Here is a 27167-nt window from a genome sequence, read left to right as displayed (position 1 = left end):
ATTAAGAACCAAAAAAGAAAAATGCTGCTTTTGAGTCGTAGTTTTTGTCTGATTGTTGGACTGTGGCTCATAGTTGCGCCAGTTTGATGAACCAGTTGCGGCTCATAGTTGCGCCAGTTTGATGAACCAGTTGCGGCTCATAGTTGCGCCAGTTTGATGAACTAGTTGCGGCTCATTGCTAACGGGTTTGCGCTGTTTGTTTATCTTTCCTCTGCCGAACTACAAACCCCAAGCTCGGTTGCGCTGCGTCAGGTCAGTTCAACTTTGACTCGCTTGGAGGTTCTCCAAGGTTGCTTGAGAGAGCAGCGCAAGAACTTCGACCTGCACATTGTAAGTTAGTGTAAATCTAAACGTGAAGGTTTGCATCTGCAAAGGTTAAAGACCTGAAGATGACCTCAAGGAAAGTGGTGGAGCTGTTCTATGATGTGGTCTCACCTTACTCCTGGCTCGGGTTTGAGGTTCGTGTCTTCCTTCTGACTCGTCCTGCAGGTCCAATCCGTATTTTTCACTCTGTGCCTTGTATTCCCAGGTCATCTGTCGCTACAGAAACGTGTGGAACATCGACCTGAAGTTTCGTCCTGCCTTCCTCGGAGGCATCATGCATGGAGCAGGTCAGTGAGCATGAAGGACCCAGAAAGCGTACATTAAAAGCCATGTGCATGTTTATAACCTGTGTCTTTTATGACAGGAAACAAGCCTCCTGGTTTAGTTCCCAACAAATTTTCCTACATGACTAAGGATCTTCACCGCGCGTCCAGCTACTTTGGCGTCCCTTTACACCCACCTGCTGACCCATTTGAGGTCATGTTCCAAAAAGGTAAACACCATCAGCATGGGTTCTCTGCTGGGCTCTGATCAGACAGGTAGCTACAATGTTATAGTTTCTAATTAAATAAGTAGGACTTGGTAAGTTACAGTAGCAAAGACAGGTCAGCAAAATGCAAAAGCCACAACGCCAGAAAACTCAACTCGATTTTAATCGCTGTTGTATAAACAGTGCAGTAAAAACAATCTGATTTATCAAGAAATGTTTTGATAAATAAGACGGAATGTTTCTTTTCTTGTTAGGAAGTTTGTCTGCGATGCGGTTCGTGACAGCGGTGCAGCATATGGAGCAGGGTGGAGACAAGCTGGTGGAGCGGGTTTCCAGGGAGCTGTGGAGGAGGATCTGGAGTGAGGACAAAGACATCACTAAACCTGAATCCTTCTCTGAGGTGGTTGCTTAAAAACACATGCGTTGGTCTCATTTCTGATTAGATTTTGAGTTGCATTCATTTCTGTCTGTTGTGTTTGTTTGTTTTTCCCTAGGCAGCCAAAAAAGCAGGACTGAGTGACAGTGAGACTGAAAAAGCGCTAAAGTTGTACACCACGCAGGAGATCAAGGATAAGCTCAAACGCTCAACAGAGGAGGCTCTCAACTTTGGGGTTGGTGGCTCTTTTGCTTTAATTGTTCTTTGAAGAGAAATTAGTTTATTTTAAAGAAACAATACTTGTAATTTGTTTTCCCAGGCATTTGGTTTCCCAATGCTGATTTGTCATATTGATGGAAAACCCGAGATGTTTTTTGGATCTGACAGATTTGAGCTCATGGCCAACTGCCTTGGTGAGAAACCCAGAAAACACTGTACATATGTCAAATTATCGTTGACTTGAATGTAGGAATTTTGGATTTGAATTATTTATTTGAACCATTTTTAGGGTGGAGTGATAATGCAACAACTTCAGCGCGATTTTTTAAATCGAGCCTATAATTGCATAGTCAAGTTGGAGATGTTAGTGTGCAAAATTATACATATAAAATCCAATATACAGACACACACCCCACTGATGTTTGCTCAAATGCCCTGAGCAACTTTCCCCTAACATTCATCAACAAACTTCTGGCATAATTCAAGTTGAATATTTGAATATGTCCCCCATTTCAATGGGGGAAAGTCATACTGTGTAAGTAACACAGTATGACCGAATGTGCCATAGGACATTAACTGAACTTTAACATTGCACTCATTTAAAAAACAAAATGCAGATTCAGGATGAATTTGCGATTCACTAAAATCATGGGATTTTGTCTGATTAGGTGTTTCCATACTCCAGCTGTTTGGAGTCAAAAAAGACTCATTTGTTTGTGATTTTGCATCTATCTACAGAATTGGATACATGCATTGTATTCTAAAAGATCATTTGTTTTTGTTTGTTGCAGGAGAGAAGTGGTTGGGGCCTAACCCAGACAACTCTGCCTCCAGGCTTTGAGATCAGACCTTCTTTAACTCACTATTCCAGCCAACACAGATTTTCTAAGCTGTGCCTTCTGAAATTAATCTATTTAATTTCATTTTATTTAGTCTACATAATTTTAGTTTGAGCCAGAATACCAGAAATAACATTTTTCTGAAAATGTTTCTCGCAGCAGCTTTCACTACATTTAAATGCTAATAGGGCATGTTTATTGTTAGCATTAATGTTGATGTGGCTCTGTGACTTATGCTGCAGTTTGTCCATTGGTTTGATTAATGGAATCAAATGAATGAATGAATGGCTTTTTTGTCAAAGAACAGAACAAAGCTGATGTTTGTGTTTCTAATAAAAACTTCAATAAATCTTTAATAGAAACCTTTCTTGATCCAATGAAAGTCTATGAACCTTTAAGATTTTGGAAAATACTCTCCCTAAATCTGAACAGTTATTTCCCCATTATGGTAGACTAGATTAATGAAAACGATGGACAGAATGATTCTAGCTTTCCCCAGCAGGAAGCACTGGATTCCAGTTTGTTGTGCTGAAGCAAACTTGGAACTGACCCCTCATCTATAATCATAAGGTGAATTGTTACCTGAAGGACACGATCTTTGACAAGTGTTTATGAAGGAAGTCTCCTTCATTGGAGAGGGTGAAGCCTCTTCAGAGGTTTTTCTGATCAGTCCTTGTCAGAGGAGACTTCGAACGAAGCAGAGCCAGAATTTTCTGGAGGGACTTCACTGCTCCTTCTAGGGTCGAGAAATGTTGACCTCATTGATGCAACTACAGATAAGCAGACCACAACAAGTGGAAAAAATAAAATGGCTGTTTAAAGCTTTTATCTAATTCCATCTTTTTCCTCTTGTGACATCATCAACGTGAATGGACACCAATCAGAGTTAATTGTTTTAATTTTTTTTTTAAACACCACTGCAGTAGAAATGCATACTCATTAGCTAGCTGTGCCTTATTGTCTGTAAATTTGTTACCTTAAAACAAAATGCAGCACTAAGATAGAATAAGAGGGAAAATGAACCATATAAGTAGAAGTACATGTGATAAAGTAGAAGAGTAAATATAGAACAAGAGTACAGAAATATCAAGGATTTAATCTCTGTGATGTTTAATGTTTCAATCTTTCTCTTCAAAATCTATATCATAAGTGGTTCAACTAAAAATTCAGATGTTATGTATTCTACTAACCTAATATGAAGAGGGAGTAATGCAGAAAATAACCCACACGAGTGATTTAATCTAAAATAGAAAATATGAAAAGAGTAAAAAAGAATGTTTTTAAATTTTGATTCACTGATCATTTTTCCTGCAAGAACAACAAGTACCATTTTTTTATTTTAAAGGAAAACAGTAACAGTTAGTAGGTTGACACGCCCTTCATATGAACCTCTGATACAATCCCAGGTTTATTTACTTATATAACCTGAGGATGCTGGCATTTGTTTACCTGACGGGCAGGAGAACCAGTTTATATCTGTGAGTCATGACCACAAATAGCCGCTCTGCACTGGTCCCAGCGGCGTGATATTACTTCTGTAAAAGCAGTTTGGAAATATTTCTTATTAAACTAGATTTGTGTGAAGCAGATCTGCCACTCTCCGGTTCAGTCAGCCAGAGTAATGTGCAGACATGAGATCTTGGTTTGCGGTCACTGATGTTCAAAACACAATTTGCAGTCGTGGTTACAAGATTGGTCAATACGCTCCAGGAGTGTGCTGAGAAATCTTTAACACACTCGTGGAGACAAATGCTTGATTAATTTCAGACACTGAAACAGAACTGGACTCAGTTAATATGGCCACATTGTCATTGGATACATAAATCTGAAAAACACAATTGCAAATTGTGTTTAAGTAACAACAATGGGTGTGTTTAAGGTTTCTTCTAATATTAAGTTTTTTTCTTTATGTGTGATTGATGTGCTAATCAGTCATTTTTTTTGTGAAATGTTGAATATTCAACTGTTTTGAAAATCATCAAATGTATACTATTTTATATACCTAGAGTTTATCAGAACCATATATTATATTCACATTAGCACATCTTCTGTTCCTTTACAGTCAAATGTTTCATCTGAAAGACTGAAAATAAAGTAGCACATGATTATAAAGCGAAAGGGAAATGTAAGATGGTGCTCAATTTGTTTGGCCTAGATATTTATCTGGCCTTTGGAGTCAGATCACCCGAAATATTTTTTGATCCATCTTTTTTTCCACTTTGCAGTTAAGTAACCGGGCTGCACAGTGAGGGTCGTGGTTGTGTTGCTGAGCAATTAAAACATTTGTGCTCATTGTGATTAAACTCAAAAAGCAGTTTGTTTTTTTGATGACTCAATGTCACTGAGATTGAAAAGCCAGTTATGCAAGTTTCAGATCAAGCATAGTGAACAAACAGATGGAAACTATAAAGTGACAAGGAGTGGCTGGACTTGTTTCTGTGAACAAAGAGCAGAAAGGGAGGGCAAGAAAGAAAAAATAACTAAAGAACGGCTGTCAAAAAGAGGAAGAAAGGCTACAGGTGTGAGTTCTGGGGACCTGACAGATGATTTCAGTCCTTAGCAGCATCACTCCAGCAGGGAAGGAGAGTTAGAAACGAGAAAACAGAAGTGACGGATGTGGTGCAGGTGATGAGGGTGGAGTTAAAGGAAACACTTAAGGTGGAAAGGCAGAGAAACAGAGAGCAGAAAATTGATCCCTGGAGACGAAAAACACAAGGAGGAGCTGAGGAGCACAGCTGACAGGATGCAAGCAAAGTGCCAAACAGAGGGAAGGAGCCTCCGATAAGACGATTCTACACAGTATATATCTTCTTTGACATTCAGAAATTCCCCCAAACAAGTGAGGTAAGACAAGTCTTTCTTTACAGTGTTTCTGAAACACAATGCGATCTGTTTTATAACAAGAGCTCGATTATCCAGGTTCAGAAACCGCTTAGAAAATGCAACTTTTAGTTGTTTTCAGGGTGGTGTATTGAGAATACCGAGTTCTTTATGTTTGAACACACTGGGTGTGAAGTGCAACACATGCTTTAATGTGACAGAAAAATGCAGATTGACAGGTTTGGAGTTGTAGGATATGATGTGAACAAATGAAGAGATTTTATCGCGGACCTCTTTTAAAGCTCGTCTTAAAACCCATCTATTTTACTTGGCCTTCAACTCCAGCGAGATCTAGTTTCACATTGTATGTTTGTTTGTTTTAAACTGTAAGAGTTTTTATTTGTTTTTATCTATTTTATGTACAGCACTTTGTATCAGCTGTGGTTGTTTTAAAGTGCTTTATAAATAAAGTTGGTATGGTATGGTATGGTATGCCTTATAGTGCCTTTTTTAAACCACAGACAATCCAGCACACAGCATTCAAATTTCTTGGTTATGTATGTTTATTTGGTGTTGATTACAAAAGTTTTGATGGTGATAACTAATAAAAATATTGGGCCGCAGCTGCAAAATTAATATGTCAGATTATGATGGTTGTGTAACCAGAAGATTAAAAACAATAAATCGAGAAGAGAGGAGGAAGAAAACATTGACACTTCATGTGTTAACACAACATCTGAGGTTCCTGGTCTCAGTTACAGTTCAGGCCTTTCTTAGCGCTTACGTGTGAGAGTCATGTTACAGACTTTGCTCCACAAACAACATAACTAATTGTCTTTCAGGGAAGCCTCGTCCCTTATTTTGATGTTTTAGACTCATGGATGAATCATTTCCACTTTTATGAAGAAGTCAATGTTCATGTTTTATTTAGCACCTGAGGTCACACCTTCAGGCTCAAATAGAAACACTTCTTTGCATTTTATGTAAAATCAGTCTTTAAAGAGCTCTGTTATTTGTGTGAAATGATCTCCATTGTTATTACCAAGCTTTATGGAAAAATATTTAATTACCCATTGAGGTTGGAAATGACGAATGTGTGTTGCTGTTTCTGTCTCTTCATTCTCTTTCAATCTGACAGGATGTCAGGATCAGACTCTCGCTGCACTCATGGAGACACCGCCTGTGGTGAGTTTTATCAGGACCTCTGACCACTAATCAGAGAAAGCTTTCATGATACTTTTTGGTCTGGATTAGCATCATCTTAAATAATACATTATCCATTCTTAAGGTGGGCTAAACATGTTCCCTAAATACAGAACTCAAACTCTGTATTTGAGTCGACAGCAAATTCCAGCTTGCTGTCATGTGCAATTTCTGAAAATATTTGGAAAACCCCTAATTTGGAGTTTGGATAATAGGTCTTTAATTTGACATTTTATTATGCAATTTTTATTTATTTGTCTTCCTCTTTTTTTTTTTTGTCTTGACTTTAACATCTTTGTGATATTTTCTCATTTGTGTTTACTCCCATGGAAACAATTTAAAAAACTGAAAAGCTATCTAAATATAAATCTGAACAAAACACACAGTCCAAATTATAATAAAAGAAACATTTCATTTTAACAAGTAAGCCTCAGACTTGTTGCCAGTCAAGCTAACACATAACCTTGTGTCTGATCACCTTGCAGAGATCCGTGTTTATGAACAGGAGGTGATCGTGGTGCCCGTCCTCCTGCTGGGCAGCTTCCTGATCACTCTGGTTTTCATTCTGCTGCTGCGCTACTGCCCAGAGAAGATCGACCGAATCCGTCCACGAAAGAAAATGACCACCAGGAGGATACTGCAAGGCATTGATGGTAAGTGGAGCAAAACAATGTGAACTATGTGGGGTTGGCACAAAACCTGTTTGTCATCCACATGTCAGATAATCTTCTAAGCCATTTGAGTTCTTGGAGTTTTCTTGTACTTCCTTTTGGAAAACCTGTTGATAGAACATTTTATGAGATTGCATCTTTCTTCTCTTTTTTTGTTATTCAAAATGCATCTTTGTTATTTAAATTAGGTTTTACACTTGTTGTTTATTCCATAGAGATAAATTCACTTCCAAATTAATGTTCTACTAACTAAAGATACTTTCAATGTGATGTGAAGCCACATGTTTGCAGACATGAGATTAAAAAAAACCTTTTGAATGACTTCAGGCAAAAATTAAAAATGGTTTAGAATCAATATTGGAGCCAATTTTTGACATCCTTATGTGTTGACTACAGTCACTCCTATATTTCTGATTTGGAGAAATAAGAAATGTACAGTGTGTATGGGAATATATGTGGATGTTTATGTGAATGTTAAAAACATTTTTAAATATAGAAGCTAGCTGGAAATATTTGAATTGCTGAACAAATGTTGGCCCATTTTTGTATTTGTCTTCCTCTTGATCAGGATTTGACCAATGAAATAATATAAAACTCGCTTCCACATTCATAGACTTCTGGTCACATCACTCTATGCTTAACTTTATCATTTCAATCATATAATTTAATTCATTCAATGTCTAAATAAACTGCTTGTAGCACAAACCCCATTAAAAACTCTACTGCTCAATTCATGTAGAATAATTCAAATTATTGCTATAGGACCTAAAATAGATTAATCTATACTTTGCTTAATAATTTTGACAAAAACAACAATTATTGTTGAAAAAAAAACATAAAAAGGAAAAAAACAACAGAAAAATCAAAATAGAAAAAAATAATAGAAAATGTATGGTTTCACTTCATAAAGCCTCACTAGATCTGTCCTAATGTGTGTTTCATCTGAAGTTGATAGTTCATGATAGGCCTTTTAGTTGGGAATGCAACACAGTTGGACCTGTCATGGAGGTCTTAGCAATACAAAATTTTAAATTAAATTAGTTTAACACAGTTAGAACCCACACCTAGAATTGTCCTGCATTCAAACTTGCAGTGTTTAGTTTATTCAAACGGTTGTGTTGTAACCACAAAGCAGTCCTCTCCGTCTTCTCAGAACCTTTCCATTTGGGTCCCAAATGTAAAAGTTTTACAAATACACTTGCTAATTCTTCACACTGATGGATTCTCTTCCGACTACTTTCAGCTCCACCTGGTCTAAATGTACTTGAGCATGAAAGCATCGCGTTGGACATGTCCACTTCCTATTCCACCTTTGACGCTTCAAAAACGTATCAATCTCAAAGATTTCCCGCAGCTCCCGCTCCCTCACCCAGCCCCCTACTGGATCCCATCAAGACCAGTTTCACTCCCATCGTCCAGCCCAGAGAGCTGCCCCGTCAGAGGCTGCCAGAGTCCTTCAACCTGGTCGCCCCTCTGCAGGGTTCCTTCTCCCTGCGAGTCGACACGTCTGTGTCTCTCTACAGGGCACGCATGGAAAACAGAAATGTGGTGCTCCGGGTCCTCAAAGGTGAGACAGTGAAGGAAAATGATGTCTTTCGAATACATTTATTTAAAAAAACTGTTTTTAAGACCAAATTTAAAAAAGTCGTTTACCATCTCTTCCCTCCACAGACTCAGCTGATGCCGATGAGAGACATGACTTCCTGGGCTTTGCATCGTTCCTCTCTCAGCTTGGTCCGCATCCATTCCTGCCAGAGCTGCTTGGTGTGGTCTCAATTCGAGCTCCTCTGGTCACAGTGGTGGAGGAGCTTGAAAACAGGGACCTGCTCAGCTACTTGTGGCAATGCAGACAGGTAAAGAAAATAACGAGCTCTGTTTTTATACACCGCATCACCAAGTTTGGAGGCCACATTGGTGTGAGACAGTATTTACCCTTTACTGAGTTCCAGGTTTAGCACTGGTTCTTATTTTCTCCTTGCACTGATAATAGCTCTCTGTGGTTTGCTGAAGTCCCAGAGCAAAAGAAATGGCTTTATAATCAAACTTATTTAGATTGAAGCATAACATGCTCATCTTATGGTCTACTTCATATTGTCAGATTGGTTCTGTTCAAGGCATTTCTTGATTCCACAGGTCTGGTAGGAATCAAACTTGTGTGCCAGTGAAATTTAAATTGACTGTCTTAAATGTTTGGTTAATCGTATTCACTTCATGGATTACTTGGGGGAAATTACTTTTCATATTACTGTATAAAATTACTTCAATATTCAAACTGAAAACTACATTACTGTTAAAATTCAAGTGTGTCTAACACGTGTGTCTCCGTTTTTCCAGGACAAAGTGGATCCTCCGTGTGAAATGACTGAAAGGAGAATATTTACGATGGGCAGTCAAGTTGCTTCTGCTCTGGTTTGTACAATAACAAAGCATTCTCTTTTCAGCTTAAAATATTTCAAAAATACAAAATATGACAACAGATATTTTCCATACATTTTGCCATTTCTTCACATGTCCACCATGTTAACTAAACACATTGAAATGTTTTTTTTCTGAACTAATTCTGAACGGGACTGACTTATTTGACCCTAAAGTTCTTGTTTTGCTGCATTGTTAGGAGTTCCTCCACAGCAAAGACCTCCTTCACGGAAACATCAGGGCCCGCAGCGTGCTGGTCACCAAGCAGCTCACAGCCAAACTCTGGGGTCTGCATGGAGTTTATATAAGAAAAAGCAAGAAAGCCACTCAGAGGGACGATCCCAGCATGAAGAAGTGGCAGGCACCGGAGCTGCTGGTCAGGAAGGCAGCAGCTAAGAGCAGTGACATGTCAGTGGTTTTCAACTTGTAATAATTTTCTTAAAGCTGCTCAAATCCTTTATTTCAGAGATGTTCATATCATGTTCACTAGTTTGTGCATATTGCACGTTTTATTTCTAAGAGCTTCAACTGAATAGAAAACTAACTACAGGCATTGTTTGTTCTGTTTGCTCCAATAGTTGGTCGTTTGGGATCTTGCTATTTGAGATGGCATCATTAGGTGAGTCCAGCAATAACTTTTAAAAACACTTAGACGTTAGCTCCCCCTTGTGGTTGCTAAGGAATATAATATATATTTTTAGTGAAGCTTTACTCTTAAAAAATTAAGCAGCACACATAACAACATATAGGCGAGATTTGATTTCCTTGCAGCTAAGCATTGCTGTTTTGCTGTGTTTGATAGATTTATCATGCATGGAAATCTGACTGCCACATCTATACTTTACTAACTTTAATATCGCAAAAAACTTGGAGCACTTTTTTGGGTCCACTTCTAACTTCATGCAAATGTTACAATGGGATTATCTTTACTTGGTTGTTCAAAATATTTGTATTCTTTTTATCTAGGCGACGCTCCATTTGCAGAAATCTCAATTAACGAGCTACTGCAGTTTCATCAGAGAGGAAAAAACCTGAAAAAACCTCCCAACTGTTCCAACTCACTGTAAGCATGCAACAAATGATTCAACAGCCTTTTTCAAGATGTTAATTTAGTGCAGAATATAGCCAAAACCCTGCTTTTCTTTCTCAGATATGCGCTGATCAAAAGCTGCTGCCACTGGAAAGAGCAGGATAGACCCCTGCTGGATGAACTGAGGCGAAAGCTTGTTTCAGGAGAAAAGAGCGCCTCTGATAAAGTCCTCAAAGCCTCAGGGACGATTAACCTGGAGCAGTACCTGCAGGAGGCCGGCTACGGAGAAGCCAACAGCTACACCGTTTTCTGATCATTTACGTCAAATGCCAAAGAAGAAATATATATTTGTATTTGCACTACTATCGCCAAGCCTAATGGAGCGGTTTTACAAGTGACTTTAAGATGCAATTGAAGTGTTACAAACTATGTTTGAGCACTTTTGGCAATAAAACGGGATCTTTATTAAGTTATTATTCTTAGGATTCACTCGGTTGAACAGGGAACTCCATAGTGAGTTGATTTTGGGAGGAAATATCATTATTGTTGGAGAACAATCATACAAAAAGTCTTTTGATTCTCTCTCAGCTCTGAAACTTTTTGAGTGTTCAGGTTGGAAACAAAACTTGTGTTTTTGTGGTATAAAACCAAAGAACATTTAAACATGAGTTTGTGCAGCTGTCTTACAACCTGAACCTGCAGGTGATGCTACTCAAACATTATGATTTTCAACTGTTTTTTCTTTTTTTAAAAATAGACCAAGACCTTTTAAATGTTTTAATATATAAACTAACACAGAAGGAGTTACAAAGTGAAAGATCTGTTAGTGTAACTAATAATGCCTGTATCTACGTTTACTCAAGGAGGACGGGTCATACAGATAGATGTCTGCAAGAACCAAACTCAGACTGTTTGCATAAACTCAAATGTTAATGACAATAAGAATTATTGTGAGGTGGAAATGAACCTATGACCACTAAACAGCATACTCAATACCAGTAATGTTTATTGATAGTACTGCATACATGTACAGAGAGCACTTCCATTTAGCCCTTGAAAGAGCAGAGCATGAGCACCCACTTCCAGGTACTTTATTAAAGCTTCTACAACTATATTGTCCCATGAAAAAATAATTCTGATTGTACTATAAAAATGAGAAAATACAAAACTAAACTCTTCATGACTATTCAAAAAAAAAATAAAATAAAAAATAGAAAACTACTAAAACACCAGGCTTGTTGAGTGTCATTGTCGGTGATGTGATTGAAGCCTGGGCTTGGCATCTATGACAAAAAAACATAAGCAGAATACAACAAAAGACTGAACAAATAATATAAGTGTAATTGCTGCATACAACCTGAAGACTGAAGCACCTTTTTAAAATACTGTTTGAAGTGAGATGTTTAAGCAGGAACGCCTGACAGGCAGCGAGAGTCGGAGTTTTCAAGGAGTCTGCAGAAAATATACCAAGTTTCAGACAAAGAAAAAGACGAACACTTATGAAAGGAACACTTCAGCTCATGATATTGACGGCTTGCACATACCAGTATGCATAAGTCTGCACATTCAGAGTACAGAAAGAATACTGTCTATCTAGTGCCTTGGAAAAAAAAACAAAGTAATTACACCCCTTAAAGTTTTTCCCCATTTTGTCACGTTAAGTTAACAACCATCTGTGGTGATAGACCAGCACACTTTACACCATAACTGTGCAGCTGCAGAGAAACGGATCTCCATAGCTACGTCCTCTATAGAGGATGTAGCAGGTAGAGACATACTCCAACAAACAAAACCTAGATCTATGAGTATGAATCCCAATGCACACCACTTGTGTTGTAAAATCCCAGAAAAAGACTCAAAGTCTGTGGCTGCAATGAGACAAAATCTGAAAAAATAAAGGGGGGGGAAATAGTTTAGCAAGGAACTGTAGGCGTTCTTGCAACTTAAAGGTTTTCTAAGAGCTTTAGGATGCACTGAGAACAAACTGACTGTAGCTCAGTCAATCAATCCAACCTCTTAACTGAATCAATCGCATCCCTTTATGTCACTCATGAGTTGTTCAGAAAGCTCCTGCCCTAAAGCAAGAGAAACATCAAAGAGGAGGAATTGGATTAAAAGGTTCATGTGGTCTGAAAAGCACCTTCAGATTGATAGGGATCAACTGTTTGTAAATCAAAACATCCACACAATTGAGTCCAAGTGAGGCAGCAGAAATGAGGGCCCAGCCATCACTCGCGCAGACTGTTGATTGAGGCACAGATCTTCAGAGCTGGGCCCAGTTTAATGTTCATGGTGGAGATTAGGTGGTCTTCTCTGAGCAGCAGCAGAGCCTGTCCGTCTATTTCCTGCGACAGAAACTGGGCCGCCAGCTCCTCGCAACCTAAATCCAGCAGGAAGCCAGAGAGACGAGTGAGAACAGATGACCTGAACGTATTTAAAGCAATCAGAAGAAAACCGCGATCTGGCCGCTAACCTTGAAGTGAGGAGATGAACTTGCAGACTTCTTCCACGCTCCACTGAGCCGGCGTCGCGGAGAGGAAGTTGGCCCCTTCGATCAGGAGACTTCCAGGTGCCGAACTGTCGGAGGGAGGAGCGCTGTGCTCAGCTCTGGAACATGAGCGTAACGAGCTTCTGGACAGCGAGGAAGAGTCATCCTCCTCTTCCTCCCCCTCACTGGACACGTCTTCTGAGCGACTGGACTCTGAGTGACACTACAAGGAAGACGGCAGAGGTTAAAACACAAAGCTATAAACCAAACATTAAAATAGTAATGTTGGGGCTGTCCTGATAACAAATTTTGCTGAACCATAAATTGTTCCAGAATGTATTACAACAAACGATAATATTGTTTTGAGACTATTTTGAAGTAATGCTTTGTTAACGCCATAATAATGCAAGTTCTACCTCTCAACGTCCAACAAACTTTAATTTTGTGAAAGGAAACTTCGCAATGGAACCGGAAAACATCCAAAAAACACAACAACCAAAAAAATACATAAAACAGAAATAAAATTCAGAAAACCAAAACCACGAATAAAATTATATATAATTTTTTTATAATTTGGTGCTTCAAAATGTGAACTATGATTTTGCTTTTGTTTCATTTAAAAGTAGCAAGAAAAGAAAACTTAATCTTACCTTGACAGAAAGATGCTTGCTTGATACTTTACTGTAGGTGCTATTTGAACTCCCCCGTCGGGAAGGACCTCTGCGTTTAGCAGAGCTTTCTGTGGGGTTCGGAGGAAGCGGAGGCCCCCCACCGCTCCTCCCTCTGCTGGACTTGTAGTGCTGGCTGCAGCTTACATTATACCTGAAGATCAAGAGGGTCAGTCTGCAACAGCTCCAGTAAATCACACTGGAGTTTGTGGGTATGAACCCTTTTGCAAGGCAGTGTAACAGTATCTTTATGAGGAATGAGAGTCTACCTCTTTGCACAAGTGTTTGAACAGAACCTCTTTGATCCTCTGAACTGGCTGGCAGGAGCAAAGCATCTACAGTACTCACATTTCAACACTGAGAGAGAAAATAAAATATTCAGAGCGCCGACCCGTAAAAAGGAGAAAGTAAACCACAGTAAATAAATAAATCTTTACTTACATGGAGGACCGTTCTCTGTGCGGCCAACCAGAGCAAAATCTCTGTCTTTGAGGAGTCCAGCAACCTGCCAAACAATAGAGAAGTAAGCAAGAAACCTACTTCTAGTATTCCTACATATGTTTTAGAAAGACCCAAAAAAACACTAACATTTGTTTTAAAATATACAAACTTTCACTATGAATTTGACATGCAGTAATATATCGCAAAGAACCAAGGTAAAACAACAAGGAGGGAAATAAAAAAAAAGCAAGGACACAAGGGTAAAAGAAGAAGGAAACATAGTAGGAGAAGAGAGAGGAGGATGAAGGAAAGATGACACATGGAAGCAATTAAAGAAGAAACAAAGAGGAAAAATGGGAGGAATGACAAAATGTTGGAAATAAAGACACACGCAAGGAATAGAGATAGGATGCAGGGAAGATTGGGAGGTAGGAAAAGAAAGAGCTCTATAAGGAACAGTATGATCCTTATGATCCTTAGGGAGGAAGGACACAACAAAGAAAGAAACAAGGAAGACAAGAGGAAAAAAGAATGGAAAGACACGAGGGATATAGAAACAAAAGACAAATAGAGATGACATAAGGAAGGGAGGATACAGGCTAGGACATAGGAAGCATAAGGGAAATGAACAAATGGAGAACAGAAGGAAGGACACACTACTTGGAGATTTAGGAAGGGAATAATATCTGAAAATACAAACAAATTTTGATTCAAGTCAAATTCCAGATTTTTCCATCATTTCCAGACCTGAGTCTGAAACCTGCACCTTTCTCCATAAAGTTTTAACATGCAGATCTGGCAGGGATCGCTTACAGGGAAGGGCTCAGCTCCCTCTTGAATAACAAAGCCCTCGATGAGATGAGTGAGGACTTGAGGTTTGACTACCGCCTGAGGAACTTTGTCCCCATGACTGCCTCTGGACAAGGGCAGAGGCAAGGACAACGTTGGGGGCGCGGAGAACCTGGCATCTACAGCAGGAGCTGAGGAGAAACGGAAGCAAAACTCAAATAATTAATAAATTAATCATGATTAATCAATTACTGAAATAAACTATAAACTAATTTAGCAAACGACCAATCGTTACTTGAAGTGTACAGACTCAATAAAACACCATTTGGTAAAAAAACCCCAATATATTCAGAGCTGTAATTAAGCCAATTTTGAACATAATATTAAAAATTTTGTTATTATCTTTAAAGTAAAAAGACTTTTATGTGTTAAAATATTTTACCCCAAAGCCTTCAGGAGGCATTTCTATAGTCACTAAAGGAATGCTATTTCTTTGCATTTTAGGCAATTAAATATTTATTTTCTAATTTTAAATAATGAAATAATACATATGTTTATGTATTTCAAACATTATATAGAAAGTAGTTAAATGAAAAAATTGCAAAATGTGCCAATTAATCAATTAATCATTTGAATAATGAACAGATTGATCAGTTACAAAAATAATTGTCTTTTTGCAGCCATAAAAGGATGATGTAAAGCTGAGAGAAATTCAAATGAATAGATGGTGAACGAGTATTACCCGAGTCCTTTGTGGGGGCAGGAGATAAAGGAGGAGCTGCATCCTTCATGGGGGCAGAATCTGATGCTTCTGACATCTCATTTGGTGCATCACTCTCAGATTTTCTCTTCAGAGAGCCGAGCAACGGCTTTGTCTGAAAGCATGTGAATAAAAAATACATGATGAGACACCAGTTGTTGCTGTTTTAAACACAAAGCTTCAACAGAGCAGTTCTTCCTGATCCTACCATGGCAGCACTGCTGGGGACTGAGCTAACCGCCACACCAGATGGACTCTCCAGAGCCGCGTTGTTCCTCGCCTGAGCCAAAGCCACAGCTTGCGCATTTCCTGTCAAGCCCTGCCTGGCTCCCACCAGCTGGACCGGGATGTGTGGAGGGTTATGACCCCCGGTGTTAGCTTGACTGTTGTTTGGTGGCGCTGGCAGTATGGGAGGCGGCTGCCGAGGCGACAGCTGAACGGGCAAGCGGTGTCCCTGAACCGTCTTGGGCTGTATTGGGACGGGACCCTTTTCCATGTTAGCATTGGCCTGCTGAAGGGGCTGCACCACCAGAGTCTGTGGGTTCATGCTGGCCTTCGGGGCCACAGAACCGATTGGGTAGCCCTGGGTGGAGGTAGTGACATTTGAAGTGGGCACCAGGATGACGGGAGAAGACGGGGCCAGGAGGAGCTGAGAGAGGGGGAGCGCTGGGGATGAGGAAGAGGAGGATGGGGCCACAGAGGCTGCAGGGGCCACAGTCATGGCAGCCTGGTTCCCAGTCTTCACAGTCAGAGTGCTGGAGGCAGACGGCTGGTTAAAGCTGGCTTTAGCCATCTGCTGCTGCTGCGGCTGCTGAGAGAAAGTCTGCTGCTGCTGAGCGAGAGGAAAACTGCCGGCATCCTTCCTCTCTACATTTTCAGCCTTTACAGCGATGGCTTTGGCGTTAGAGGCACAGTGTAGAGCCAGGTTCTGCACCTTAGAAGCAGAGAGACCAGACAGTTATGGTCCAACAGTTTTCCCTTAGCTGTGGTGCCTGAAACTTATCTTTAAATAGATCAGACCTGGTCGTTGTCAGCCTGGGCACATGGAGTGGTGGAAGCAGTGTCATGCTGTTGCTGCTGCTGGGGTTGTGTTTGTGTCTGAGCTACCGTCGCTACGGCAGCGGTCGTCCCGCCGGGCATGAAGATGAGCTGGGAGGTAAGCGGATTCCTCAGAGAGCGGTTCACCTTCACGAAGACAAGAAGATATGATCAGATTGTCTTCTAACCACAAGATGAAGAACTTGTAGGACTCAAAAACTAAAAGACTATTTATCCAAATACTAGGATTCTACAAAGTTTAGCATTGAAATTTTTCATCACACGGTTTCTACTGATTACTTTGGATGGGATGCCAGAAAAAGTGCTGGAGTAACCAGTTTTTCTGGCTTAGAGCATAGATTGAAATGACACTGGCCCATATAATTTACCACATTGCCAAAATTGTTTCTCTTCTTTGCTTAAACACCCCACAATCCTGGGTTGTGTCACTATCAGTATAAAAAAACCCAACTTAAATTGAAAGCCAAACTTAACAAGAACATTTATTAGTTTACTTTTCATTTATCAGCTTCCCTCAAGTCTCCAGGAAGATAGGTCCATAATTTACAGCAGCAGGAAGAAAATGATGCATCAGAGTGAGGCTTAACTCTCCCTTTAGATACGAACTGAACATAGAACACATAAATCTAGTTATTGGTAACATGTGTGTGCATTTTAAACTCACCCTAAGATACATTTGTCCCTGTCCTGCGGAGTTTCCACCCAACAGCACTGACTGGTTGAGAGCTGTTGTTGTTGCAGACGTAGCCGGACCGTGTGGACGAGGACTGCTCATAGTCCCACCGGCAGATGTAGTGCTTAAATTAACCTGCAGGAAGCATAAAAAATATGGGTTTCTATAATATCCTGAAACCTGGTAGAAGATTAATCCTTAAAATGTTCAACAGGTAAACTTACAGTGGTGGGAGCCGGCGAAATGCTGTTACTTGGTGTATTGGACTGGCGACTAGCTGCAAGTGTGGCCTGGTTTAAAAAGGGAAAGTAAGTCAAAATCGGGTTAAATGTAATCTAGCTAATTTAAAGACAGAAATAGCAAAATGCTGTGCTATAACTGCTCATAATCAGCACACGATAAGCTGAAGAAATAATAATAAAAAAAACTTTAATGGAGAATTTTCTTATGCACTGATTGTTGTCATAACCGTACCTGTTGCACAGCAAAGTTTTGTAGTTGGGCCGTATTGATCTGCTGCTGCAGCATGAGCTGCTGGAAGTATTGGGCTGCATTAGGCTGTCTCTGCAGAGCTTGGAGAGCCTAAACAAAAAGAAACAACACATTGACTCAAACGTCTTCAAGATTAATACAAAGGGTTAATTTAAATAATAATGGACATTTTCACGGTTTATAAGCAATCCCTCACCTGTACAGCTTGTCTCTCATACAAAGACATGCGGGCAATCTGGGGTGCCCGGGAGTTCCCACTCGTCTGAGGGTTTCCGTTTGTGCTGCTTGTGTTTTGGTCTTCGCCTGATTCCATGTTTGCGACTAGAAACCCAAAAATAAATAAATAAATAAATTCAATGATTGGAAAGGACTCCAAAAATGTTCTACTCTTTCTACCCATGTATACTTAAATCTGTAACAATATAAATAAGACACCTTGTTTGAAAAGGCACAATCAATACTGACCCTTTTTATTTAAAATGTATAAAGCTTTTTACAATTGTTAGGATTTTTTTTCTAATTTTAATCAAGTAAAAAGTTTACGTTTTGGTTTGTTCTCCTGTCACATATACTTCAATAAAAAAGCAATAGTCCGTGGATTACAAAACCAAAAACAAATCAAATCAAATGTTTCATACATTTGTCATAGTTTCAATCTTTCTTTTAAATGAAAGATTAGTATACTAAATTTATACTAAAACCAAATCTCTAATAATATACCTGGAGACGTCTCAATAAGGAGTTCAGTGTGGAACCAAACATATCAAATAAAACATAATTAGTTTCTGAAGCTAATTATGTTTGAGCACTGCTTTCAGCCAGCTGAGAAGCAGTGCTTGATAGTAAGTGGGGAGGGGAAGTGGTCCTCTAATCTTTTCAATGGGCAGCTGAAAAAACTTTGGCCACTCCAGAACTGTTTCTGGTATCTCGTTAAGAGGTGACACAAGCAGAGAAGAGGAGTGATATGATTGATTTTTTTTTTTTTTTGTATGTTCTGAGTCTTTTAAAACCTTTGAAACCATTGAGTACATCATTACCAGTAATCAACCAATGCATAACTACTGTCTATTACATAAACTTAACCATAAAGTACTCTGCTTGTTTTAACAGTTTACAAAACTCTATTTTTGAAAATGTAAAAGAAAATAGTCAATATACAATTATATATCCTACTGATTTATTCGTTTTAAATAAATCAAACTTCTTACTTTCCAATCCTTTCAAGACTGTGAATATAAAAACCACGGACACAAACTGTAGCATTTTGTACAATTGTGTAATTATGGTGCTGAAATTACAGCGTCTTTATGATGAAGTACATTAAAGCTTTAACAAAAGTAAAGCGGTTATTCTTTACTTCAACTCCTAAGGCAATAAACAGCGTTTCCCCCGCCACAACCACAGCTAAAATAATTGTAAAAAAAAAAACAACAACAACTGGCATTGCGGTGTTTTCATTAGCAGATAAGATGTAAACATCTTTAGGTGGATATGAGCAAAAGAGCACTTCATGAAACTTCACAAGATCAAGAAAAAACAAGCTTTTCATCCATCGGTGGCTAACTCTTGCTACTTAGTTATTCTTCCACTCAGTTATAACGTCAAATTATAACGCTTGAATTGGGATACGTGTTGTGAAAGCATCCGAATATCAGAAACAATGTCTTTGGGTATAAATATTTGAAAGCACTGCCAAAGAAAGAAAAACACTTGGCGTTAACTGGCAGTTACACATATGCTAACACCAGTTAGCAACATTAGCTGATTTCAACAGGCAGAAAGTCAGCAACTGTAGCTCTTACAACAGTTCCTTTGGTCTGTAATTTTTACTTTATTCAAGTGCTTACCTTTCGTGGGGCTTGTCTGTCCTTTTCACTGAATATACACGCATGAAAGTGGTCCTGATTTGTCTTTTGCACTGGGAACAACGACAGCCTTGGAGGATTTTTGCCTGCAGTGAAACCCCGCCCCCTGCCACTCTTTTTCTTCTTTCTTCTGTTTGTACACTTTAGGGGGCCTCTAGAGGGCGCTGTGGCGCAACTGACCTGTGAATGGACATCAGACATGGACTGAGAGATCATAGACAGGATCAAATAAAGTTGTTGGCGGGAGTAAAAAGTGTTTTGTTTGGGGTTTTTTTTAGAGCATAAGACCCTCGGTTGACCTATTTTACCTGGAACTGTAGACTAGATGGAAAAAAAACTTCTAATAACCACACCATGAAGCGGGAAAAACTTTGGACTGTGTATCATTTCTTGAGACTTTAAATGATGAATAGTGCCCCCTGCTGGCCAAACATATTAAGGAACGACAGATTTTGTTTCTCTGAGAAAGTGTACGAGCAGCAAAGTGAGGCAAGTCGAAGTATGGAAAACCACACAAAGATATATATATATATATATATATATATATATATATATATATATATATATATATATATATATATAAAAACATAAATAAGCCGACTAAGAGAAAATATATATCACAATAAAATAAAATGCTGTTATTTAAAAAAGCATAGGGTTATGATTCAGAAAAATATGCAAATGTATAGAATTATTTAAACATGTACAAAATATGCATATTTGCTCATAAAAAAGAAACTATTTGCAAGAAATGAAAAAAACTGCAGTGACAGGGATGTGCCAGTAATAGCTGGAAATGTTATTTGAAATTAGAAAAAGTTTGCAAACACCAGTAAGGTTGTAAATACTTAGAGTATGTTGGGAGTAGTGATGATTTTGACTTATCAAAGTCAAAATTGCCAACGAGATGAAGTATCTGCAGTAACTCACTATTTCTTTGCAAACTTATCAGTTCTGTCTATACTCTGTCTTCATTTTAGTTCTTTTTTTTGTTTGTTTGTTTTAAAGCGGAAACATTTCTCAGTGCCATTTTAAAAATAAAATCAAGAAAGTGTGGTGCAACTCAAGAAAAACAAGAGATTGAACCTTTAAATCATATTCCACTGTAACAGTTATCAAACTGGATGCATTTTTATTTACTTCAAACACAAGTGATACCATTTTTACCAGAGAACACAGGAGACAATTCAGTGAACTACGAAAAATAGGCCAACATTAGTAAACTGTGACAAAACAAAGCAGGAAAATTTGTTTCCTCCTACTGAGTGAAATTCCAAGACACTCTACTTTTGTTTTCACCAATAATTTATGTAAAAAATTTATAAATCTTATGAATGATATCCTCAAAAGTAACATTTCAATATATTAATAGATAGTACAGCAGGTGACGTCACTGCCACTTCTAACGTTTTAAAATAGAAGCAAAAACTGCAGTTAGAAGGTTTTGGTCAAACATAAGAGAAAACAAAAGTTGGTAAACGTATTTCTGGTGCTTAGGTTAACAATTACAATGTCAGCAGTCAGGAAAGTTTCAACACTGGATATTGGACATTGTTAATGTTCATTCATATTATCAAAATACAATAATATACAGCATACCACATTTCAGAAATCATCAAAAACATGGACAGTGCCTCCAATATTTATTGCCCACCTTTGACGGAGTTCTTTAAAAAAAAGAAAATGAACATTTCAAATAATCTGAACATCCAATTCTCACATTATAGATTATTTTGAAGAAAATCACCAGTGATACCATTATAAGTCTCCCCTCTGTGAACACTTTCTATAACTCGTCAATAGAAAAGCACTCTTCTGATTTTGATATGGAACGTAATGTATGAGAATTTGGCTAGGGTTGCCTAACTTAATAGTGGGCATGAGGGTCTCTTTTCACACAGTCCTCCTTTGTTTCATTTAAAAACCTACCTGGAGTGTTTAATTCTGGTCTAATCTGACACAATTCCAGTTAAGATTCAAGTAAAGATCTATAAAAAACCCAGTTTACATTTGTGATGGTGGGACAAACGAAGCTTTTTCTGACATGAATCTGAAACAAACGGCTGGAGAGAAGCCAGAGTTTAATGGTCCAACAGTAACGCTGCTACTCAGTGCCTTTCTAAAAAATTATATTTATAACCCAGAGAAATGAAAGCAAAGGATAACTAAATAAGACTTAAAAGAAACTTATCAATTTTCAAAAGTGTAAATGAATACTGTTGGTTCAGTTTTCATTTTCAGTTTACATTTGTTTTACAGAAACTTCCTGGGTTACCTCTAATGGTGCCAATGGTGATTTAGTTGAAAACACTTTTTTTCCCCAACTCAATAGAAGCACTGGAAGAAAAAAAGGTTTGATTATTTCTAGGATTATGTTGTTGCAATAAGAATTTAATTAATTTTTAAAATTTTTTATTTGTTTTATTTTTTTTGCCAACTCCAGGCCTAACGCACAATTACAACACTTTTTTTTTTAACAGAATGTCGCAAAGAGAAAAAAAAAAAAAAAAAAAAATACAGATCAGAAAATAAAGTTACTACTGCTAAAGAAAAAGCGTATTGTTTACAAGGAGAAGGGAACAACAGGAAGTTCTTTACAAATCTTTATCAGGGGTGCCAATTACTGAATAAACAGTTTTAAATTGTTCGACAGAACTAAATAGGAAAACAATTATGTTTTTAATTTTATTAAAGATGCATTGCACCTCTGTGACCTTTTTAGATAAAAAATGTGACACTTTCACCTGACATCTTCATTAACTACTACACAAAATATCTGAATTAATGTAGAAACTTTTCTTTGTACTTCTGGGGAAAAAAATAAAGCAGACTAACAAATTTGCATGAGCTTTGGTTTTTGCACTGCTCTCTAGATGTGCAGCAAGGCTCTATGTACTGTCACTTGCTAAGAGCTGAAAATTTACATTCACAATTCGGTCAAACTAACCACTTCCACAAGTAAAATGATCTTGTATAGCCTGTAGCGAGCATTACCTAAACAAAAACCGCATGGCGCTGACTGCACAACCATGAAACGACCGTCATCAGTTAAGTAGAAACATTTAACGTTCATTAGCATGCACGTTAAATGATCAGTGAGTCTGTATTACAAATTAATTATACCCTTCCTTTTACCACCCGATTTTCACAGAAGAGTCACTCCTTCAGATGAATTACAACCGAAACTGAAATGTTTTGAGTAGAAAAGGAGACATGGTCTTCTGCCTTCTAGGAGCCTTCTCAGAGCCACAAGTCTAAAATACAAGCAACGTTTCAACAGGGGACTGTCTCATTCCAGGCAAAGAAAACACACTTGTGTGCACCAGTAATTTTATCTAAGTTTCCAAAGCACAACCTGCCACACAGTGAAAATGTATGCCATATTTCTGACATACTAAGGTCACATAGGTAGTAAGTGGTCGTCTCTCTCTTCTGGCTCTTCATCTAAAGCATCAGCGGACACTCCTCGGTAAGCTGGTGCTTCCTCTCGGTTTTTTGAACGGCACACAAAATCACAGCCATCCTGTAACGAAACAATCAAGTTCACATTAAATCTTTAAAAAAAAAAAAGAATTAATGTTTACTTACACTGCAAAAGTACTCATATCCCTTAAACCTTTTGTATAGTTATCTCATTACAACAAAGGTACTGCATAGTTGCGAAGTAGAAATATATATATTTTTTTGCAACTTAGATAAATCTTACTGCTGAAAGGTTCCCAACTTCCACCCAGAAAGCATAATTTGGGAATTGCTCCATCCCTTTGGCTCCAACAATCAGTCGCTGGTAGAGGAAGCCGCCGATGAGGTAAACGGCTACAAGACAGAAACCACTGGAAGAAAACAAACCTTCCAATCAGCATTTCTTATTGTAGTCTGGAAAGACTGCAATAAGACCTGTCTTTACATACATGATGAGTATTATGGAGCCAGCACTCAGCTGGGATTGAACAGGAGGGCACACTGCACTGGAGTCCAGCTCAAAGAGGTAAAAGCAATCATTCTGCTTTTCTCTGTCTTCGAAAATGACTTCCAAGTCACCCTAAAACAAGAGGACAAGGTAAATTAGGGTTTTAGTTCAGTTACCTGGAAAACATTTACAGAAAAAATGTTTCCCGGCAGCAAAAGTCCACTGACAGTGACTGAAATGCAACCCTTAATTTAGAGTTCACTAGAAACTAAAATGCGTCTTCACTTCCAGGATAAAAAAAAAAAAATACAGTGTTGAAATTTACTCCGAAAACAAACTGTGTGTGTAAAGCATGCTAGGGCACGTTTCTCATCCTTTCACTCTGAATCACTCTCAAATTAATGGAAAGTGGTGGATTAAATTTCAAATCAACAAGCCTGAAACAACATGCCACCATACAAAATCCTATCAATTTTTGAAGTATAAGAATTGAAGATTTAAATACATGAAGCACAACTCATATGTGTTTCTTTTACCGCCGCTTTGTTTTTGTTGCAAGAGATCATGATAATGGCCTTTCTGGCTTCCTTGTTGCAGTGGTTATCATATTTGTCACCATTATGGTAGATCAGCATCACCCAGTCACCTGAAAGGTAAGGGAAAAAAAAGTTAAAACAGAAAAGATAATCGAATGTCTCAGATTCTTCAGATGTTTATTTTTGATGGTTTGTATCCTAACACGATACTATTCAAAAATAGTTAAATACAGACAGAATGAAACTAAAATCAGGTTTAATAAATTGCAAAGTCTTACTGCCGCCAATGGCCTTTGTCGATGTGTATGAGCCAATTATTGTGGGTTTGTCCTCCGAGTTGGTCTTCTTTTGAATCACTCCCGCATTTTGAACCCCTCCTGCATCTCCACACAGCTGGAACACATATGTGTAGCTTTCCTTATCTACTTCGATCACTGCTGACAAGCTGCCCACATGAGAACATGAAGTTAGGAGCCATTAACCAATACTGTAAAACCGAACACTAAAAAACAACAAAGTCAGATGCAATGCTTTGGGTTTAATTACATATTCCTTGAATGTCAATAAGATTTTACTTCAATGAGCAAGATGGTGCCAAACTTACTTTTTGCCGGCCAGAGGTTCCAGTCGGTCAAGGACTTTCTTTTCTGATTCAGATTTGTCGAGTAGTTTGCAGGCCTTGGTGCTATTCCCGGCGAACACACCGTTTCTACACAGCAGTAGCTGAGTCAAAATGGCCCACAACAAGACAGAACCTCGACAGGGAATTCTGCACAGCTAGAACAGAAAGACAAAGCAACTCAGGTAAATTCTGATTCACTGTATTATACAACTTTTAGTGTCTTGATAAGCCCAAAAAGTAATGGAAAGCGGTGGATTAAATTTCATCTCATCAAGCCTGAAACAACATGCCAGATTATTAATTTATAACAGGTTATACTGGGGTTTTATAGATGTCAGGGTTTTAAAATTCCAACACTGTTCATCATACTTAACGTTACCACAGTTAAAGACTGTGACTCTATGACACAGAGTACCTTGATGCCTCTTCTGCACCTTTTGCATCACACTTATGGTCAGTTCGCTGAAAGTCTTCACAAAGTTAACTTCATCCACACCATCCATCATCCACACCAACTCATAGAAGAAGGATGTGGATGGTACCTGACAGCAATGGGCTTTAAGGGAGAACCAAGGAAGACCTTGGACAGATTGCAAGTCCACCAAAGTCCACCAACAAAGACACACAGACACATACCTACGGACAATTTAGACTATTCAGTTGACCAAACAGTCATGTTTTTGGGCGGTGGGGAGAAGCCAGAGTCCCTGGAAAGAATCCATGCATGCATGCACACAGGAAGAGGAAAACATGCAGGACCCCAGGCCCAGGATTCAAACTCAGGACCTTCTTCCTGGAAGTACCACCTACTGTTCTGCCATAAAGCCCCAAAATTAACTTTAAAACTATTTTCTTTGAGATCCACCTGTATTTGGATAAATTTTACTTAAAATAGACACAAATTACGCAGTTTTTGATCCTCCAAACAGAAGTATATAGCTCCCTTCTGAATACACAAAAATAGAGCAAAAAAAAAAAAAAAAGTAAACAATAATCTTAATATGTACCACAGTGATAAAAACTTCTATAAAACTAACGCAGCCATGTCACCTCATCGTCTGGATGTAAATACAAATGAGCTTATAAGGTCAAGTCATCATACCCAAGCATGTGCTTTGGTTTCTTCTCCTCGTGAGAAATCAATATTTTCCAGAAGTTACCACTTCAAAAGCCGAGGTTTTTGTCAGTGCCGTCCACTTACCTTCATGGTTTCCTTTGCTTTAAATCAGTGGAGGAAAAACCGTCTGACTGAGGCTTAATACTTGCTGTTTAAACTGTAGTCAGAAGTTGCACTGAGCTTCCTCACGCTAACGTTGCTTCCTGGTTTACTTTACCAACATCAAACCGCTTTTATGTCACGCAAACAATGAAAATTAAATGCTTAATTGGATGTCCGACACCTCTGCTGACGCTGTTATTGCAGGCCTGGAGAGTTAATAGGTTTTCTTTGAAGTCGCGTTGAAGTGTGGATTTTAAGATGCTAACAGGCTACAGGCAGCAGCGTAATGCGGAAATGAAACTAAACAGACAAACACGCGCATGTGACCAAAAAAGAAGCCGACCAATCAGCGTTGGCTGAGTCTTCTTGCACTCGCATCAGCTGACAGGGGAGAGCTACAGGTGAGCGGAAGTGAAAAAAAACTTCAGAAAAATAAAAAAACGTATCTGGTTTATTCTCTTTTTCTCCTACTAAACCAGGTAATGTATCGAGTCAAATCCTATTGCAAAATGTGTTTCCGCAGCACCTCTGCTCCATCGTCGGCCATTTCTGAGGGCGGTCACTAGACTGTGAATATTGAGTGTAATATGTTCAAACACATTACCTAGAATTGACCCCACTAACTGTCAGTCAAGATTTCAAAATGCAATGAACAAACAATATTAACTGGGAAATGAATTGGAACAAAACTGCACTAAAAACAACTCTAGGTAGAATATTTATACACAAAAGCTGCATGTTTTTGTCATTTTTTGATCCAAAATATATATGTATTGGGAAATTGTTTCATGATTAACAGACACAAACTGGTGCAAAATAGTGGCAGATAAGGAAATTGATTGACGGATTTTCAAACTTCTTACAGATGCCGATTCTGGCAGACCTTTTCTAACAATAACAAATCAAGAAATAATCAGAAACACAGAAGGAAGAAAACCAAGTGACACATATCTAATAACTCAAATGGTTATTAGAGAACATTAGTGAACAAACAAACAGGCAGGCCTCGTCTAGAATACTTATGAAAGGCTCTATGTATGCAAATAACAACTTGAGAATTTACTTTTACGCTTTTCAAAGCCAATACCAGTATGACCAGTTTACTGTTTCCAATTGCCTCAGCATTTTTTCATTGTGTCAGCAAAGTTAAAAACAAAGCTTGTTTTTTTTAGTTAGCTGTACCTCCTGATTCCCACTTATCAGCATAAATCTCAATAAAATTCCACCTTTTCACCTGTTTGTATTTCAATCAGGTGGA

General features: G+C 38.5%; 4 protein-coding genes across 5 annotated transcripts; 2 read left to right on the top strand and 2 right to left on the bottom strand.

Annotated features, from left to right (window-relative positions):
• Window positions 1-34: 34 nt before the first annotated feature.
• Window positions 35-2614, top strand: gstk1 (glutathione S-transferase kappa 1). The gene is made up of 7 exons (XM_055047724.1): window positions 35-458; window positions 530-611; window positions 689-817; window positions 1069-1214; window positions 1309-1425; window positions 1510-1603; window positions 2201-2614. Exons 1-7 carry the CDS (start codon window positions 390-392, stop codon window positions 2248-2250), a joined length of 687 nt encoding a protein of 228 aa, XP_054903699.1. The 5' UTR covers window positions 35-389; the 3' UTR covers window positions 2251-2614.
• Window positions 2615-4242: 1628 nt separating this feature from the next.
• styk1b (serine/threonine/tyrosine kinase 1b) lies at window positions 4243-11605 on the top strand. The gene is made up of 10 exons (XM_055047692.1): window positions 4243-5092; window positions 6207-6253; window positions 6757-6924; window positions 8186-8509; window positions 8614-8795; window positions 9277-9351; window positions 9557-9765; window positions 9936-9976; window positions 10324-10420; window positions 10508-11605. Exons 2-10 carry the CDS (start codon window positions 6208-6210, stop codon window positions 10698-10700), a joined length of 1335 nt encoding a protein of 444 aa, XP_054903667.1. The 5' UTR covers window positions 4243-5092; window position 6207; the 3' UTR covers window positions 10701-11605.
• On the bottom strand, window positions 11374-19737 carry phc1 (polyhomeotic homolog 1). Of its 2 annotated transcripts, none has more exons than XM_055047689.1 (14): window positions 19605-19737; window positions 17954-18078; window positions 17740-17847; window positions 17490-17555; window positions 17257-17400; window positions 16554-16718; window positions 15742-16467; window positions 15516-15648; window positions 14798-14964; window positions 13985-14048; window positions 13813-13900; window positions 13526-13697; window positions 12861-13098; window positions 11374-12767 (listed from the first exon to the last, which is right to left on the bottom strand). In XM_055047689.1, the coding sequence occupies exons 2-14, from the start codon at window positions 18068-18070 to the stop codon at window positions 12616-12618; spliced, it is 2340 nt and encodes a 779-aa protein (XP_054903664.1). In that variant the 5' UTR covers window positions 18071-18078; window positions 19605-19737; the 3' UTR covers window positions 11374-12615. The 2 variants fall into 2 exon arrangements, with proteins under 2 accessions (XP_054903664.1, XP_054903666.1); XM_055047691.1 differs by having other exon boundaries at window positions 15742-16461.
• Window positions 19738-20715: 978 nt separating this feature from the next.
• m6pr (mannose-6-phosphate receptor (cation dependent)) lies at window positions 20716-26203 on the bottom strand. The gene is made up of 7 exons (XM_055048078.1): window positions 25892-26203; window positions 24673-24845; window positions 24347-24513; window positions 24069-24178; window positions 23534-23664; window positions 23329-23455; window positions 20716-23145 (listed from the first exon to the last, which is right to left on the bottom strand). Exons 1-7 carry the CDS (start codon window positions 25895-25897, stop codon window positions 23023-23025), a joined length of 837 nt encoding a protein of 278 aa, XP_054904053.1. The 5' UTR covers window positions 25898-26203; the 3' UTR covers window positions 20716-23022.
• Window positions 26204-27167: the final 964 nt, after the last annotated feature.

Source organism: Poeciliopsis prolifica, unplaced genomic scaffold, assembly GCF_027474105.1.
Source record: "Poeciliopsis prolifica strain line A6 unplaced genomic scaffold, Auburn_PproV2 SCAFFOLD026, whole genome shotgun sequence".
Lineage (NCBI taxonomy): Eukaryota > Metazoa > Chordata > Actinopteri > Cyprinodontiformes > Poeciliidae > Poeciliopsis > Poeciliopsis prolifica.
This window is presented reverse-complemented; position numbering and strand designations above follow the sequence as displayed.